This window comes from Morus notabilis, unplaced genomic scaffold (genome assembly GCF_000414095.1).
Source record: "Morus notabilis unplaced genomic scaffold, ASM41409v2 Scaffold1187, whole genome shotgun sequence".
In the NCBI taxonomy this organism is placed as follows: domain Eukaryota; kingdom Viridiplantae; phylum Streptophyta; class Magnoliopsida; order Rosales; family Moraceae; genus Morus; species Morus notabilis.
In genome coordinates, this window is record NW_010360569.1 from 459,329 (window position 1) to 472,390 (window position 13,062).

Sequence of the window (13,062 nt, forward strand, 5' to 3'; positions counted from 1 at the left end):
TTTCTGATTGTTCTGTAGTCATTTTACAAATAAAAATTTTTAAAAAGTTATTTTACTAATAAAACTTTTCTATTGAGTTATTTTTACAAAGACCTCGAGAAAGAGAGACATGAAATGTCATGAAATGCCATCCAAAAAATTTTCGTATTTTCACATTTTAGAGTAAAATAATGTGTATTAAATACTCTATGCAAAAGCTATAGGGAGTTCTCTCATAATCTCTATAAAAATATGCTATCGGTACTCATTTATTTTTTAACCGTTAGATCTGTATTAAAATTTGTTTGTTCTCCATATATTTTTCTATCTCATGTGATTTTGAATCCAAAAAATTTGCGCATTTTAGAGTAAAATAATGTGTATTAAATACTCTATGCAAAAGCAATAAGGAGTTTCACTCATAGTCCTGTAAAAATAGACTACCAATAGTTCTTTATTTTTTAACTGTCATATTTGTATCAAAATCTGTCTCTTCTGCATATTTTTTCAATCTAATGTGATTTAACTAGATATAATGGTCAAAAACTAAGGGTTCGTTTGGTACGAGAATTTAAATTAGGGTGATTCTAATTATGATTCTATAACCAGAACCATGATTCATAATTTTATGTTCAAATCATGATTCTAAAACTATAATTCAGAATCAGGGGTTTGAATCACCTTGAATCAAGAAGGGGGTAGTTTTAGAATCATGATTTGATCTAGTTTAAAACATCACATCAGATTTAGAATCATGATTCAGAATTATCCAAACCAAACACTAATTCCGAATCATGATTTAAAATTATTGTAAACAAACACTAATTCTGAATCAAGATCTAGAATCATAATTATAAATTCATCTACTAAACGCACTCCAAGACTATTAGTTCAGTAGGCTACTGGAAAAACTCCCCAAACAATATTGGTCTACGAAATAATAGTTGCTTGTCGGTGTATATCAGTAGCGATTGACTACATATCACTGACCTTTGTAATTGTATAAGCATTTTGCAATGCAAAAGAAAACTACATCGACTTCTGTCAACACGTCGTTTCAGAAGTATAAAATAGCATCAACGACAACTTAACGTTTTAATCAGTCACAAAGTACGAACAATAAGCGACACCCGCTGACCAATACTTCATAGCTGAGTGTTTAGTAATGTTGTTAATTTTAAAAAAATTATTTTTAACTGTGCTAAAGGAAGAAGTAGATGTTACAAAAGTAGCTGAATATTTAGTAAATTATAATTATAGTAGTTGTGCTGGTTCTAAAATCAGTGTAATAGTATTTGATAAATTATGAGGTTGAATTGCTGTAGATAATTAAAAATTATGACAATATTAATATCTATAATTACAATATAATATATATTTATTATTATATTTAATATAATAAAAAGAACTATTATTATATAATATATTATATAATTATGATATTATTTGTTACAATATTATTATTATATTATATGAAACAAATATATTATATAAGTGTAATACACTATAATATATATAATTACAATATAATGTATATTTATTATTATATTAAATATAATAATAAATATACATTATATTGTAATTATATATATATATATTATATTATAGTATAATATAATATAATCGTTATTTTTAATTATTTCAGTTATTATTTTAATAATATGATATTATAATAATATTATAATTATATTAACTATTTTAATAATATTATTATATTCTATATCATAATTATATAATATATTATATAATTATGATATTATTTGTTACAATATTATTATTATATTATATGAAACAAATATATTATATAAGTGTAATACACTATAATATATATAATTACAATATAATGTATATTTATTATTATATTAAATATAATAATAAATATACATTATATTGTAATTATATATATATATATTATATTATAGTATAATATAATATAATCGTTATTTTTAATTATTTCAGTTATTATTTTAATAATATGATATTATAATAATATTATAATTATATTAACTATTTTAATAATATTATTATATTCTATATCATAATTATATAATATATTATATAATTATGATATTATTTGTTACAATATTATTATTATATTATATTATATTATACTACGAGTGAATTTTAAATTAAAAATATTATAAATTTTAAATTTCATTAAGAGTATTATGGATATTATAAAAATTTCATTAATTGTATTATGTACATTTCCACACAATCTAAAAGTTAAAATTATCTTTAAACTACTTCTAATTTTTTACTGTAGATTCTTAAAAAAAATTTCAAAAAAATTGATTTTAAGAGGAAAAAGTAACACCAAACTAAGCCACAGTTAAGGCTCAACTTCACATTATTTTAGGAGGAAAAAGTATTACCAAACTAAGCCACAGTTAATGCTCAACTTCACATTTTATGTACAGAATTTTGTTACATCACAGGGAATGAGAATTTTCTTCAATAAAGATAAAAACTCTAGGGCTCCGTTCACTTCACCAATTCGAATTTAGAATTTGAGTTTTGCTACAGTAAAAAATTCTCAAAAACAGTCACATTTAACTTTTTTGCTATAGTAAAAAACTTTCACATAAAATCACATCTCAACTCAAATTACAAACTCGAATCAGCAAAGTGAACGGACCCTAGAAAATCAAATTTTGATGAAAGAAACCTTGCTTTCGGTAAAGCACATTTCAGATCAGTCTCAAATAACTCCTCTAGTTGAATTCGGCTTTAAATCAAAACCAAAACTGAAATGATCAGTCTCAAATAACTCCTCTAGTTGAATTCGGCTTTAAATCAAAACCAAAGCTGAAATTCTTTCATTTATTTCATACCAACATTGACAAAAATGATACTTTCTTATTAAGTGAAAAAGCTAAATATATCACAATTTTCTATGCGAGTACCTTGTTTTAAGTGAAAAATCAATATGCTAAGAAGCAAAGCAGAAATACAATATGAACAAAGCTATCACAATAATTAACTGAATAACACATGAGATTGTGCAGAAATATAGAAGTCGATAAAAAATAAAACAAAACTGTATATAATCTGTCTACAACTCTTCAAACAGAGAAAACTGTTAAAATCTCGCTACAAAAAGCAAATATATCCGGATACAAAGCTTATTCATCCTCTTGGCTGCGCAACCTGGCAAGCTTGTTAGTAACAACAACATCAAGCTGTGCAGCTCTCTCCACAATCTCCTTCCTCTTCTTTGTGGACACATTATGTGCGATCTCGGCACAGTAGGTCCTGATTTCCAAAAACAAATCATTAGGAATCCAAACGACTGACAAATTGAAATGGCTGTAAATCAATGGACAAAATGGATCCAAAAAAGTCACCTATTGTGCATCATCAAGACTTCTAGCTCCTTGACATTGTGCACAACAAACTTCTTAAATCCATTGGGAAGATAGTGACGAGTCTTCTTGTCGGATCCATAACCGATGTTGGGCATCAAAGTGCATCCTTTAAACTTTCTCCTGACACGAGAATCAATACCCTTTGGTCTTCTCCAGTTCTCCTGCATATTTCAATTAGAAAAGATCAGCTACTGGGTAGTTTCAAATCAGTGAAAAAAAAAAAGTTTCAAACTCCATGTTGACATAATATTTTGGAGATGTATGCAGGGAAAAAGTAACAGAAAGCCTATCAAGAAAGCTATCCGTGTCGCAATGACCTGTATAAGATTTTATTTATGCCCTCAAAACGAAATGACCAGACACAAATGAAGTCAGGACATCAGATACCACGGGCAAGTACAACATTAAACTAAAAATGAATAAAAACACATCCAACTAGGAAATTGCAACCTCAGCCGAAAGATGGTGATAATTTGAATAATAATCATGGGTAAGTCAGCTATAAAACAGTTGCATCATAGGTTACAGAACACAAACGAGGAAAAAACAAAATAATAGGATATATCAACGATAAAATGAAAGTAAAATTTTAAAAGGTGGAAATGCAACAAAGATCAGATGGTAGTGCATGTTAATATTCATCATTAAACAGCAGAATTAATGGGTACAAATCATCATATCTTGTTGCATACCACTAGTATCAAATAAAGAAATTAATAAAAGTCAACAACTGGGATCAGATAAAAGATCGATCATTATCACCAGCTTGCATAAAAATATGCAAGTAAGACTGGGCGTCAAAAATGTATCTTCATTTCCCAAATCAACAAAATAAATAAATAAATAAAAAGAGATCAGATAGTCTATTACTGAGACACCATACTACATCAAAAGATGCAAGTAAGACTGGGCGTCAAAATGTATCATCATATCTCCGTATATTTCAATGAAATATTAAGTAAAATAATTGTAAAAAAAAATCTTCGATCAGATAAAAATGTCAATCACCAAATTGCAATCAAATATTGCAAGTAAGTCTGGGGCGACAATAAAACAATCATCATATCTACCTAAATTTCAATAAAATCAAATGAAATGTTAAGAAGAAAAATCGTGAAAAAAATAAAGCTCGGATCAGATAAAAATGTCAATCACCAAATTGCAATTTTGTATTGCAAGTAAGACTGGGGCGACAATAAAAAAATCGTCATATCCTCGAGCCAAAAATAACAATATTCCAAAGAAATAAATCAAAAACCAATAAAGCGAAGAAAAAGAAACAAATTCAAAAACAAAGTTCCATTTTCGTGTATATACACATATATAGATATACCTTGACAGAGATCTTGCGGTCACTCTGGGGTCTCTTAAACTTCTTGACCCGCTTCTTCACGATCTTCTTCGTCAGCAACGGCACCGCCATTTTTGCTTACCTTCTGCGAAGAACAATAAGAACAAAATCAGCCGAGATTAATCAAACCATTGAGATCGATACCAGCCGAAATGAAAAGCTAGAACCAAGAACAGAGAGAAAAGATAATAGGATTTCGGCGCTCACAAGGAACTAGGGTTTGAGTCGCCGCCCAGGTTCGGTACACACCAATGGCCTTAAGCCCTTTTATAGGCGCCAGTGGGTAACTCATGTCTGATTAGGGTTTTGGGTTATTTTTACGGATTTTAGCAATTATACTCCCAAACTTTTTCCGTTTTGACAACTTGCGACTCATACTTCTAATTTTAGCACTTAATTCCCCAAGTTGCAAGATCATTTGCAATGTGCCCCGCTTTACTTACAAACGACATGACGCAAATTACCGAAGGGAAAAACCACTTCAAGTGGGGACAAAACAGTATACCACCAAAAATCTTTATATGTCAATGCAAACCCTAACAATGATATTTTTTTTGAAACTGTAACGCCACACGTAAATCTTTAATTAACCGCCCCAATGCGACCCATAAAATGCAAATTAAATATAAAAAAAAAAGGGATTCAGGACCTGGATTTACAAAAATGATAGGTTTTATTAGTATATTTATGAAGTAAATAATTAATTATCAAGCAAAAATTAACGATGCATCAAATAAATAATTATCATATTAGATAAATAACTTATTTACATGTCATTTATGTAAAACGAACTATCATCGAATTGATTTATTTACTTTTAACCAAAAAAATAAAAAATTGATTTATTTTACCACATAATAAGAGAAGTAAATAATTGATTATTAAGCAAAAATTAATGATGCATCAAGTAAATAATTATCATATTGGATAAATAATTTATTTACATGTCATTTATGTAAAACGAGCTATCATCAAATCAATTTATTTACTTCTATCAAAAAGTAAAAAATTGATTTATTTACCGCATAACTTCTCTTATTTCCAAATTCTAAAATAATTTTTTTTCATTTAATTTGTTTATTAGTTTAAATAGTTAACATCAATTTAAGCACCCCACCAAAAGAAAAAATTTGAAAAAGAGAGCTTACCCCAAAACTATTTCCACAAGTTAAAAAAGGCATAATTGAGTGTGTTCTATATTTCTCCCATATCATTCAAACAGAGAAACATCCTAATAGTTTGTTTATTTTCTGAGAAAAAGAATATCCGATAAGCACTTTTGCACTGAGAAATGAAACAAGAATGACTACTATTTTTCAAGAGAGAGAGAGAGAATGACCAAGTCACTGAATAATTTGCCGAAATGACCATCCAAGAAAGTCAAATTAGCAAAGACTAGTGACGATAAATGCGAATTTAGGAAGTTAATCATATATAACACTAGCATAAATATTCAGCTGAATAGCTATTCACTTGATTTATCCAAAATATGTATATGTTTCTTTGTCAGTGTACAAACTAGCCATTTCTATTGTTGAAAAAAAATTAGTCTGCAACCTCCATTAAACATACCTTATCAAAAGAACACACATTTAATAAGCTATAAATTGAACAACAAAACTCATATGAGTTGGGGGTGGAGGGGACAACATCAACCCAATCTTTCTCAACAAATTCAACATGCGAATATTGCTTCGGGATCACTTGGAACCCGAGTTTGTCAATCTGTTTCGTCAACTTCTTCAAAAAGCTCATCGAAAATATCATGTTAAAACTTTCCTCGAAATCTTTCGCCTCTTTGGGCATCTGGATCCCGGTATCCGCTTTGGATGATTCAACATACCCCAGAAGTAGTGGATTGAGGCCAGCATGTCTTTGACTTGTGCTCGTTATCTGCAAGAAGTTGGAGAAGATTTAGGACAATCAAGAACGAAAATGCAGAGGCGACTATACGCAGCGTATGTGCAACAAACGTGCAGGAACTTCTACTACGTAAAAACACAAACAATCAGCAATTAGTAACAAAATCCAAAATAGCCTTGAACTTCAAGTGCATATTGGATGTTCTTATTAATAGTCTCCTCTAGGACAAAGGTAGTGATATAATAAATGCATGTTTATGAGTTTATCTACTTGGCGTGCTGTGTTTGTGGATAAATGCAACAGTGGCATTCTGAACAGCTTCAGTTGCTGCCACAGAACCACATGAACCAATTCTGTAAACAAACCTCTTTTCCGTTTCCACCTCTCTGATCGTATATAACTGGTAAATATTCCCCAAAAAGCACTATATTGCACGCTTAACGCTTAACTTTGAGTTGACTCCACAATAGACAAGCATCGGTATTAGTTTTCCCAATTTAACTGATAAAACGCGGACTTGTAGACGAGAAATAATGGAAAGCATATTTTACATGTAACTACGAATCCTTGGGACAGTACTTCTAAAGCAGAAAAGGGACACCGAACATAAGTAATAGTTTTCTAACTCTTCTTAACTGCTCAGAGTCAGAGTCTTCGAAATAAGTTGATCACCCAAAACTCTAATTGCATTTTAGAAGAAAAAGGTGACATTGGAACTAGATGTTGCATTATGTAACAGTATCTTAACCATGTAAATTGTGTGACTAACCTCAACATACTCCACACCCTGCTCGTGAAGATTGTCTAGTATATCATTTGATGAAAGCAAGCTGAAAGCTCCTCCTGATCCAACCGGAGATTGGAGTATTTCCCACGGCGATTTCATTAGAATCTTATGTCTTTTGGCCTCTTCCAGTGAATTGCTTACAACGGGAAGTTTCTCTTCCTCCAAAAAGTGGACCTATAAGACATTTAAATTGAAAGGAATGTAAAAGTCTCACTAAAATTCGATAATCAGACTCAAAAGAGTATTTTCCTACCATAAAATTTTGGGCTTCAGATGCAAGTAATTCCGCACGCGCAAGGCAAGTAGAATAAAAATAAAACTAAGAGAAGACCTTAGTAAGCTTTAAAGATACGAGCTCATGCATCAAAACAACAAAAGACCGCAACTTCAGCATACTTAAAGGGTAAAAGATCCATTCATTCGATGTGATGTAAATGCAGACCTTTTCAGGGTCGAATGAGAAGTAATCGTTCTCTGAGAATAGAGTTTTCAACGATTCAATCTCATGAGCTGAGCCAATCAAAATCAAAGGTACTGATGCACGGTTTTCCATCTGCAACATGAACACGATTTCATCAGTCCCTTTTGCTAAAATGTTAACCAAATAAAAGCATGGCATCTGCAAGAATGCAACTTCCTGAAAGTGAAAGAGAGAAAATATAGAAGATTTTATTTACATACTTGTAAATAAATAAATAATGAACAGAGAATCTGCCCTTGCATGATACTGGCTTACATGTTGCTCCTGAATTCACTCTATCATGAAATTGTTGTGAATCATGAAATTTTCAAATAACATGTTCCGAAGTTACCACAACACAGCTCAACTGATTGAATTACAAATATCACACATGCACTACTATTTCACACACCATAAGGAACCAACTTTCATGACATGTGCAGAAAAGCACCCTTCAAATTCATGCTTAACTGTATAATTTAAAGTCCCACACTTGTTATCTTTCAAACAGGAGAACTAAAAATTGAAAAGGAGAAATACTCAATAAACAAACACCTACTAGAGAGAACAATGACAAAGAACAAGCAGATGTAGACGCTTCTGTTGTAGGGTTTAAAAACTTCAATATTGAAAAGTAAAGAACGAGTATATAACCCTTATGAATCTCTGATCATCAAGCAGTAATGTCTCAAGGGATTCTGTCAAGTTTTCAGTGCTTTCTGAGTTGACATCATCGAAGTCACCTGCCACTCCTTGTGCTTTGGTGCCATTTATAACTAAAACAATGGCAACTTTTCCTTTGGATGCAAGCTGGAGACCCTTTTCTCGCAAGGGGAAATGCGCACCCAGCTTCTCTTTCCTTGCAGTAGAAGTAAGACACTCCTCTGATACAACCAACGTTCTAAGCAGTTTTCTTTTCATTGCCCCGACCAACTCAGTTCTACTCCATCTGATTTAGAAAGTTACAAAAGAAGTAAAATCTCAATAAATCTAGCAGTGGTAATAAAAAATTTAAAACAAAAATAGAGAGATAGAGTAGAAACACAATCGACTTATAGCGAAAACAATTAACACTTTTGTTTGTTTAGCATGTCTTCTCTCAAAATGGCACATATTTACCCCCAAACCATTTACACAAATAGGGGACAAGCTAAACTTACTTTCTTCAATCAGACACATCTCCCCAAAATCTTGATCCACAATGATTTCCCAAAATTTTATGATTAAATCAGTTTTTTTTTTAATATAAAAAAAAGGATGTATATGACTCATTTTAAACTCACCTTCTAGACGGTGTCTCAACACTTCTCAGCACCTGTTGAAGTAGTTTCAAATTTACGCCGACAATCTGGTCAGCTAGCAAGCTCCGTTCAGCTTTCTCTCCAAATCTTAGCCCATGAAATACATGTTTTTGCTCCATCTCACAAAGTTTCTTCTTTGCCGCTATAAGACGCTTTTGATACTTTTTCCGTTCTTTCCATTCCTGAAATGTATCAAAAAAAAAACAGGAGATGACAAAATGCTAAAAGTTGAATCACCCTGTAGTCAAGTCTCTGATGGGCCCCCTAGACCTCCACTACGCTTCACTTACGCTAGGAGGAGGCCTAAACACAGTCGAGGTGATAGGCAGAAAAAGGTGCTGTGGAAGATGGTGAGGTGGAGGCTGATGTTAGAGGTAAAGAGGCTGACATGGAAGGAGCGAGCATAAGTGGAGAAAGAGTTGCTGCAGGGAATGCGTAATAGCCCAGATCTCGAGAGACCTCGGGAGAGGAGAAGGAAGTGGGAAACGGTTAGTGAGGAAGAAATTAATAAAACCAAAAGGAAGACGACTGGGAAGGGCATCGAGATTGTAATTGAGTTTTCTTAGATGAGCTACTGCTCTAGGGAGTGCAAGAGGTCACTCGAACACCCCCATATCCCTTGTATTTCCCTTTTCAGTAAAGCGGCAAATAATTCAGTCTAATTGATCTTTCATTCCATTGTCTTGATTACTTTGTGAATTCACTACGCTCTAGATTTGGTCTTATCAGTCTCATAGTTATTTCTACTGAAAAAGTCTAACTTTAAATGCTCTAACAGTAAATTTACTTTGAAAACCATCTGTTGTGGCCTATGGTGTAAATTTAGGAACAATAAAGCCTCCTGAGATGCTAGGATAACTGTCCAAGTAAAGATGAGGTGTTCTACTCACCAACTCAGGCTTGTGTTCACTTTGTTGATTGTACTCTCATGTCTATACAGTATGCACATATGCACACCAAGAAAAAATGTAATGACAATTTATATCACATTTTTCTATACAGTAAGGACACATACTTATTACTTAAATGGGCATGTTTAATAACATTGCAATTCCATATACAACCAAAGAGTCTGGAAGGTGACTAGATGATAATTGTTTAAAATTAGAGTAAGACATGTAAAAAACAGGAAGGAACAAAATGCACTCAAGGAGAATAAATAAAAACGATAACCAAAGAGAAAACCAAGAACCAATGATCTAGAGAAAAATTCAAGAAGAGTATAATGCACGCATATAGAAGCTGGCAAGAATAACATTCAAACGTATTCAGCAGAAAAGACCAAGAGAGTATGCCTCACAAGCTGGCGCCTTTCTTTCTTGGACCTCTCATCAAAGCGTAGGTTTAGTTCAAGGAGCCCATTTGGAGGAACAATCTGCATTTCTCCTTTCTTCAGATCAACAATTGGAACAATGGCTTCAACAAATGGCACCCACACAAGATGACCGGCTACTTTAGTACCAGCTGACTTTTGCTTTCCAGTTGCATCAAGAACATCTACAGATGAATCGAGCATGACTTGTAAAAGATCATTGCCTCCACTATCATAAACATTAACCACGGTTCCTACAAGTTCACCAGTTTCCTGAGAAAACAAACATAGTCAATTCCTTTAAAATTCCAATTTTGACTTCCAACAATGACTAGAGAGCAGGCAATAAACAATCTAGCAAGCACAATAATTAACACTAAAATCATATCCAAATCCTAAACGAGGAACTTTTAGTGGCAAAGAACACATAGGGACACTAAAAACAGAAAAGGCAACCCTAAGTAATTAACTTCCCCAGAAAAAGAAAAAAAATAAACACGATAATGACAAACCTTGAGAAAAACTCTCATGCCAACGAGATCACGAGTATAAAATTCTCCTTCCTCCAAAGCTGGCCTTTCTTCTTCCCTCACAAGTAAAGTTGACCCAATAAGCTGCTTAGCCTGCACATATTGTGAAACTCAAAACATAGGAAGATTCATGTGACTTAAAAGTAATGACTATAAATTACATTACGTGCCAGCACTAGGCCACAAGAGAATTTAAAGTAAGGTATGCTCATTAAGTTAAATGAGACTACCATGTATCTGAGAATAAGAGGAGACCAGGTCAGAATCTAAAAGCATTGTGTTCGAAACATAGCCATCCGATATCTTTCACCTCCGACATAAAAACAGAGAAAGGCAACAAAAATACATTGTTCTCTTACCTGGTCCACCGTGTCAATTCCTCTGAATTTCAGTATCCAACTTTTCTGACCAGGGTGTCCTCTTCCCTCCTCAAGCTCAACTTCTTGAATCGTTTCTCTGCCGGAAACTTGTTGTTTCAACCACCTTCTCCCAGGCTGATTGAAAAAACATCAGTTAAACCAAAATACAATCTATTATTCAACAACAATTTATCCAAACCAAAAGAGATAGTCAAGAACTACTTCCTTCAATTTACCTCGCAAAAACGCAATTCAGGAAAGTCAGTGTTGGGTTTCACACGAGCCTCCCCTTGAAGCCCGTGAACATTGCTTATGTATCCAACTTCAACGAATCCCAAGTCAGTCTCAGCAGTTTCTACGTGCTCCTGAGTAGCTGAAATGACCAAATACACAATTAACCAAACCCATAACATCATTGTCCACCCTTTAAAGTCTTAATGATTTCTAACACAAAAACATAAAATGCATTCCATTTGATACGTGTGTATTACACGAAAACAGCTAAAAATATTTTAACAAACGATCAAAAAATGAGACTGAAGAATTTTTACAAGAACATTTCATTATCGAAAGTTCTCACAAATACCAAAAGTTTTTGACACCCTATTGGTAGCTCATGGCTGAAACATCCTAGGCAGTAGGCAAGCAAGAAATGCCAAAAGTCCAATACAGGCTAAATAAGGTATTACTATAAAGTATAAACCTTACTTGGTAAAATTCAGATAACATGTATCCAAATTGAATAAATTCCTACTGCTAGAACCTCCATGAACAACAACTACCAGGAAAAAGGAGGAAAAAAACAGGAAAAAACAAATTTAACTCATATGGGCACAAGCAAAAGCACATACCTAACACATGGATACAAGAATTAGAAGATATTACTTCTACTTTCAATAATTTAAAAAAAAAATGCACATAACTTTCAAGTTCCTCAAACTAAAGCCTACCAACTGGGCACAAGCAAAAGCACATACCTAACACATGGATACAAGAATTAGAAGATATTACTTCTACTTTCAATAATTTAAAAAAAAAAAAATGCACATAACTTTCAAGTTCCTCAAACTAAAGCCTACCAATCTTATCCATTTCTTCAGTTCTATAACTTACACTAAGCCGAAACAACATAGTTGTTTGCACAAAAAGCTGAGAAAAAACAAACCCATTTACTAAAAAGCTTCAAAATTGCTTAGAAAGAAACAAAGAAGAAGAAATCACCGGTGTTTTGAAGAGGAGAGAGAGAAAGGCGGGGAATTAGGAGACGACTCAAAGGCAAGCGAGAAGGGGAAGAAACCGTGACAGTTGAAATGGGTCGACTTCGAAATGGAATTGCGAGGCCATGAAAGGTTGGTAGAGCAGTGAGAGCTTGGGGAAGTGGGTTTGAAGAACAGAGAAACGAAACTCTCTGCATTTCTTTTGGTCGTTCCTTCACTCAAGCCAATCACACTAACAACTTACAAGATATCAATAATAATTTGTTTCACGCAAAAATGCTCTTTAAGTCGCTAAAGATAGTTTTAGAGGGAGGAGAATCCAAAGGATAATTGCAGATGATCCAAATGTGTAAAGATTTGACTTTCTTTTTGGGCCCCGCCTCCCCCTCCTTGATATTTTCGTGAGAAGGGTTGATTTCAGGGAGAACAAGATAAATATGCTAAAATTTAAGATAAATTAAAATTAATAGATTAATAGTTTATATAAATTAATAAATATGTTAAATTATTATTTTTATTTATAATTTATTTAGTT

General features: G+C 32.7%; 2 protein-coding genes and 6 non-coding genes across 8 annotated transcripts; all 8 read right to left on the minus strand.

Moving 5' to 3' along the window:
• Positions 1–2,937: 2,937 nt before the first annotated feature.
• LOC21398743 (60S ribosomal protein L32-1) lies at positions 2,938–4,967 on the minus strand. Its single transcript, XM_010096855.2, has 4 exons — positions 4,906–4,967; positions 4,681–4,783; positions 3,327–3,508; positions 2,938–3,234 (listed from the first exon to the last, which is right to left on the minus strand). Exons 2-4 carry the CDS (start codon positions 4,768–4,770, stop codon positions 3,105–3,107), a joined length of 402 nt encoding a protein of 133 aa, XP_010095157.1. The 5' UTR covers positions 4,771–4,783; positions 4,906–4,967; the 3' UTR covers positions 2,938–3,104.
• On the minus strand, positions 3,792–3,874 carry LOC112091360. The gene has a single exon (XR_002902105.1). It is a non-coding gene; the product is annotated as a small nucleolar RNA Z196/R39/R59 family (small nucleolar RNA).
• Positions 3,956–4,032, minus strand: LOC112091359. The gene has a single exon (XR_002902104.1). It is a non-coding gene; the product is annotated as a small nucleolar RNA Z195/SNORD33/SNORD32 family (small nucleolar RNA).
• On the minus strand, positions 4,081–4,166 carry LOC112091357. Its single transcript, XR_002902102.1, has one exon. It is a non-coding gene; the product is annotated as a small nucleolar RNA U31b (small nucleolar RNA).
• LOC112091358 lies at positions 4,199–4,281 on the minus strand. Its single transcript, XR_002902103.1, has one exon. It is a non-coding gene; the product is annotated as a small nucleolar RNA U31b (small nucleolar RNA).
• LOC112091362 lies at positions 4,332–4,415 on the minus strand. The gene has a single exon (XR_002902107.1). It is a non-coding gene; the product is annotated as a small nucleolar RNA U31b (small nucleolar RNA).
• LOC112091361 lies at positions 4,479–4,562 on the minus strand. Its single transcript, XR_002902106.1, has one exon. It is a non-coding gene; the product is annotated as a small nucleolar RNA U31b (small nucleolar RNA).
• Positions 4,968–6,169: 1,202 nt separating the features above from the next.
• LOC21398744 lies at positions 6,170–12,835 on the minus strand. The gene is made up of 10 exons (XM_024164767.1): positions 12,532–12,835; positions 11,547–11,683; positions 11,311–11,445; positions 10,934–11,044; positions 10,410–10,694; positions 9,092–9,291; positions 8,463–8,757; positions 7,791–7,901; positions 7,331–7,522; positions 6,170–6,591 (listed from the first exon to the last, which is right to left on the minus strand). Exons 1-10 carry the CDS (start codon positions 12,722–12,724, stop codon positions 6,244–6,246), a joined length of 2,007 nt encoding a protein of 668 aa, XP_024020535.1. The 5' UTR covers positions 12,725–12,835; the 3' UTR covers positions 6,170–6,243.
• Between the last annotated feature and the right edge of the window lie 227 nt (positions 12,836–13,062).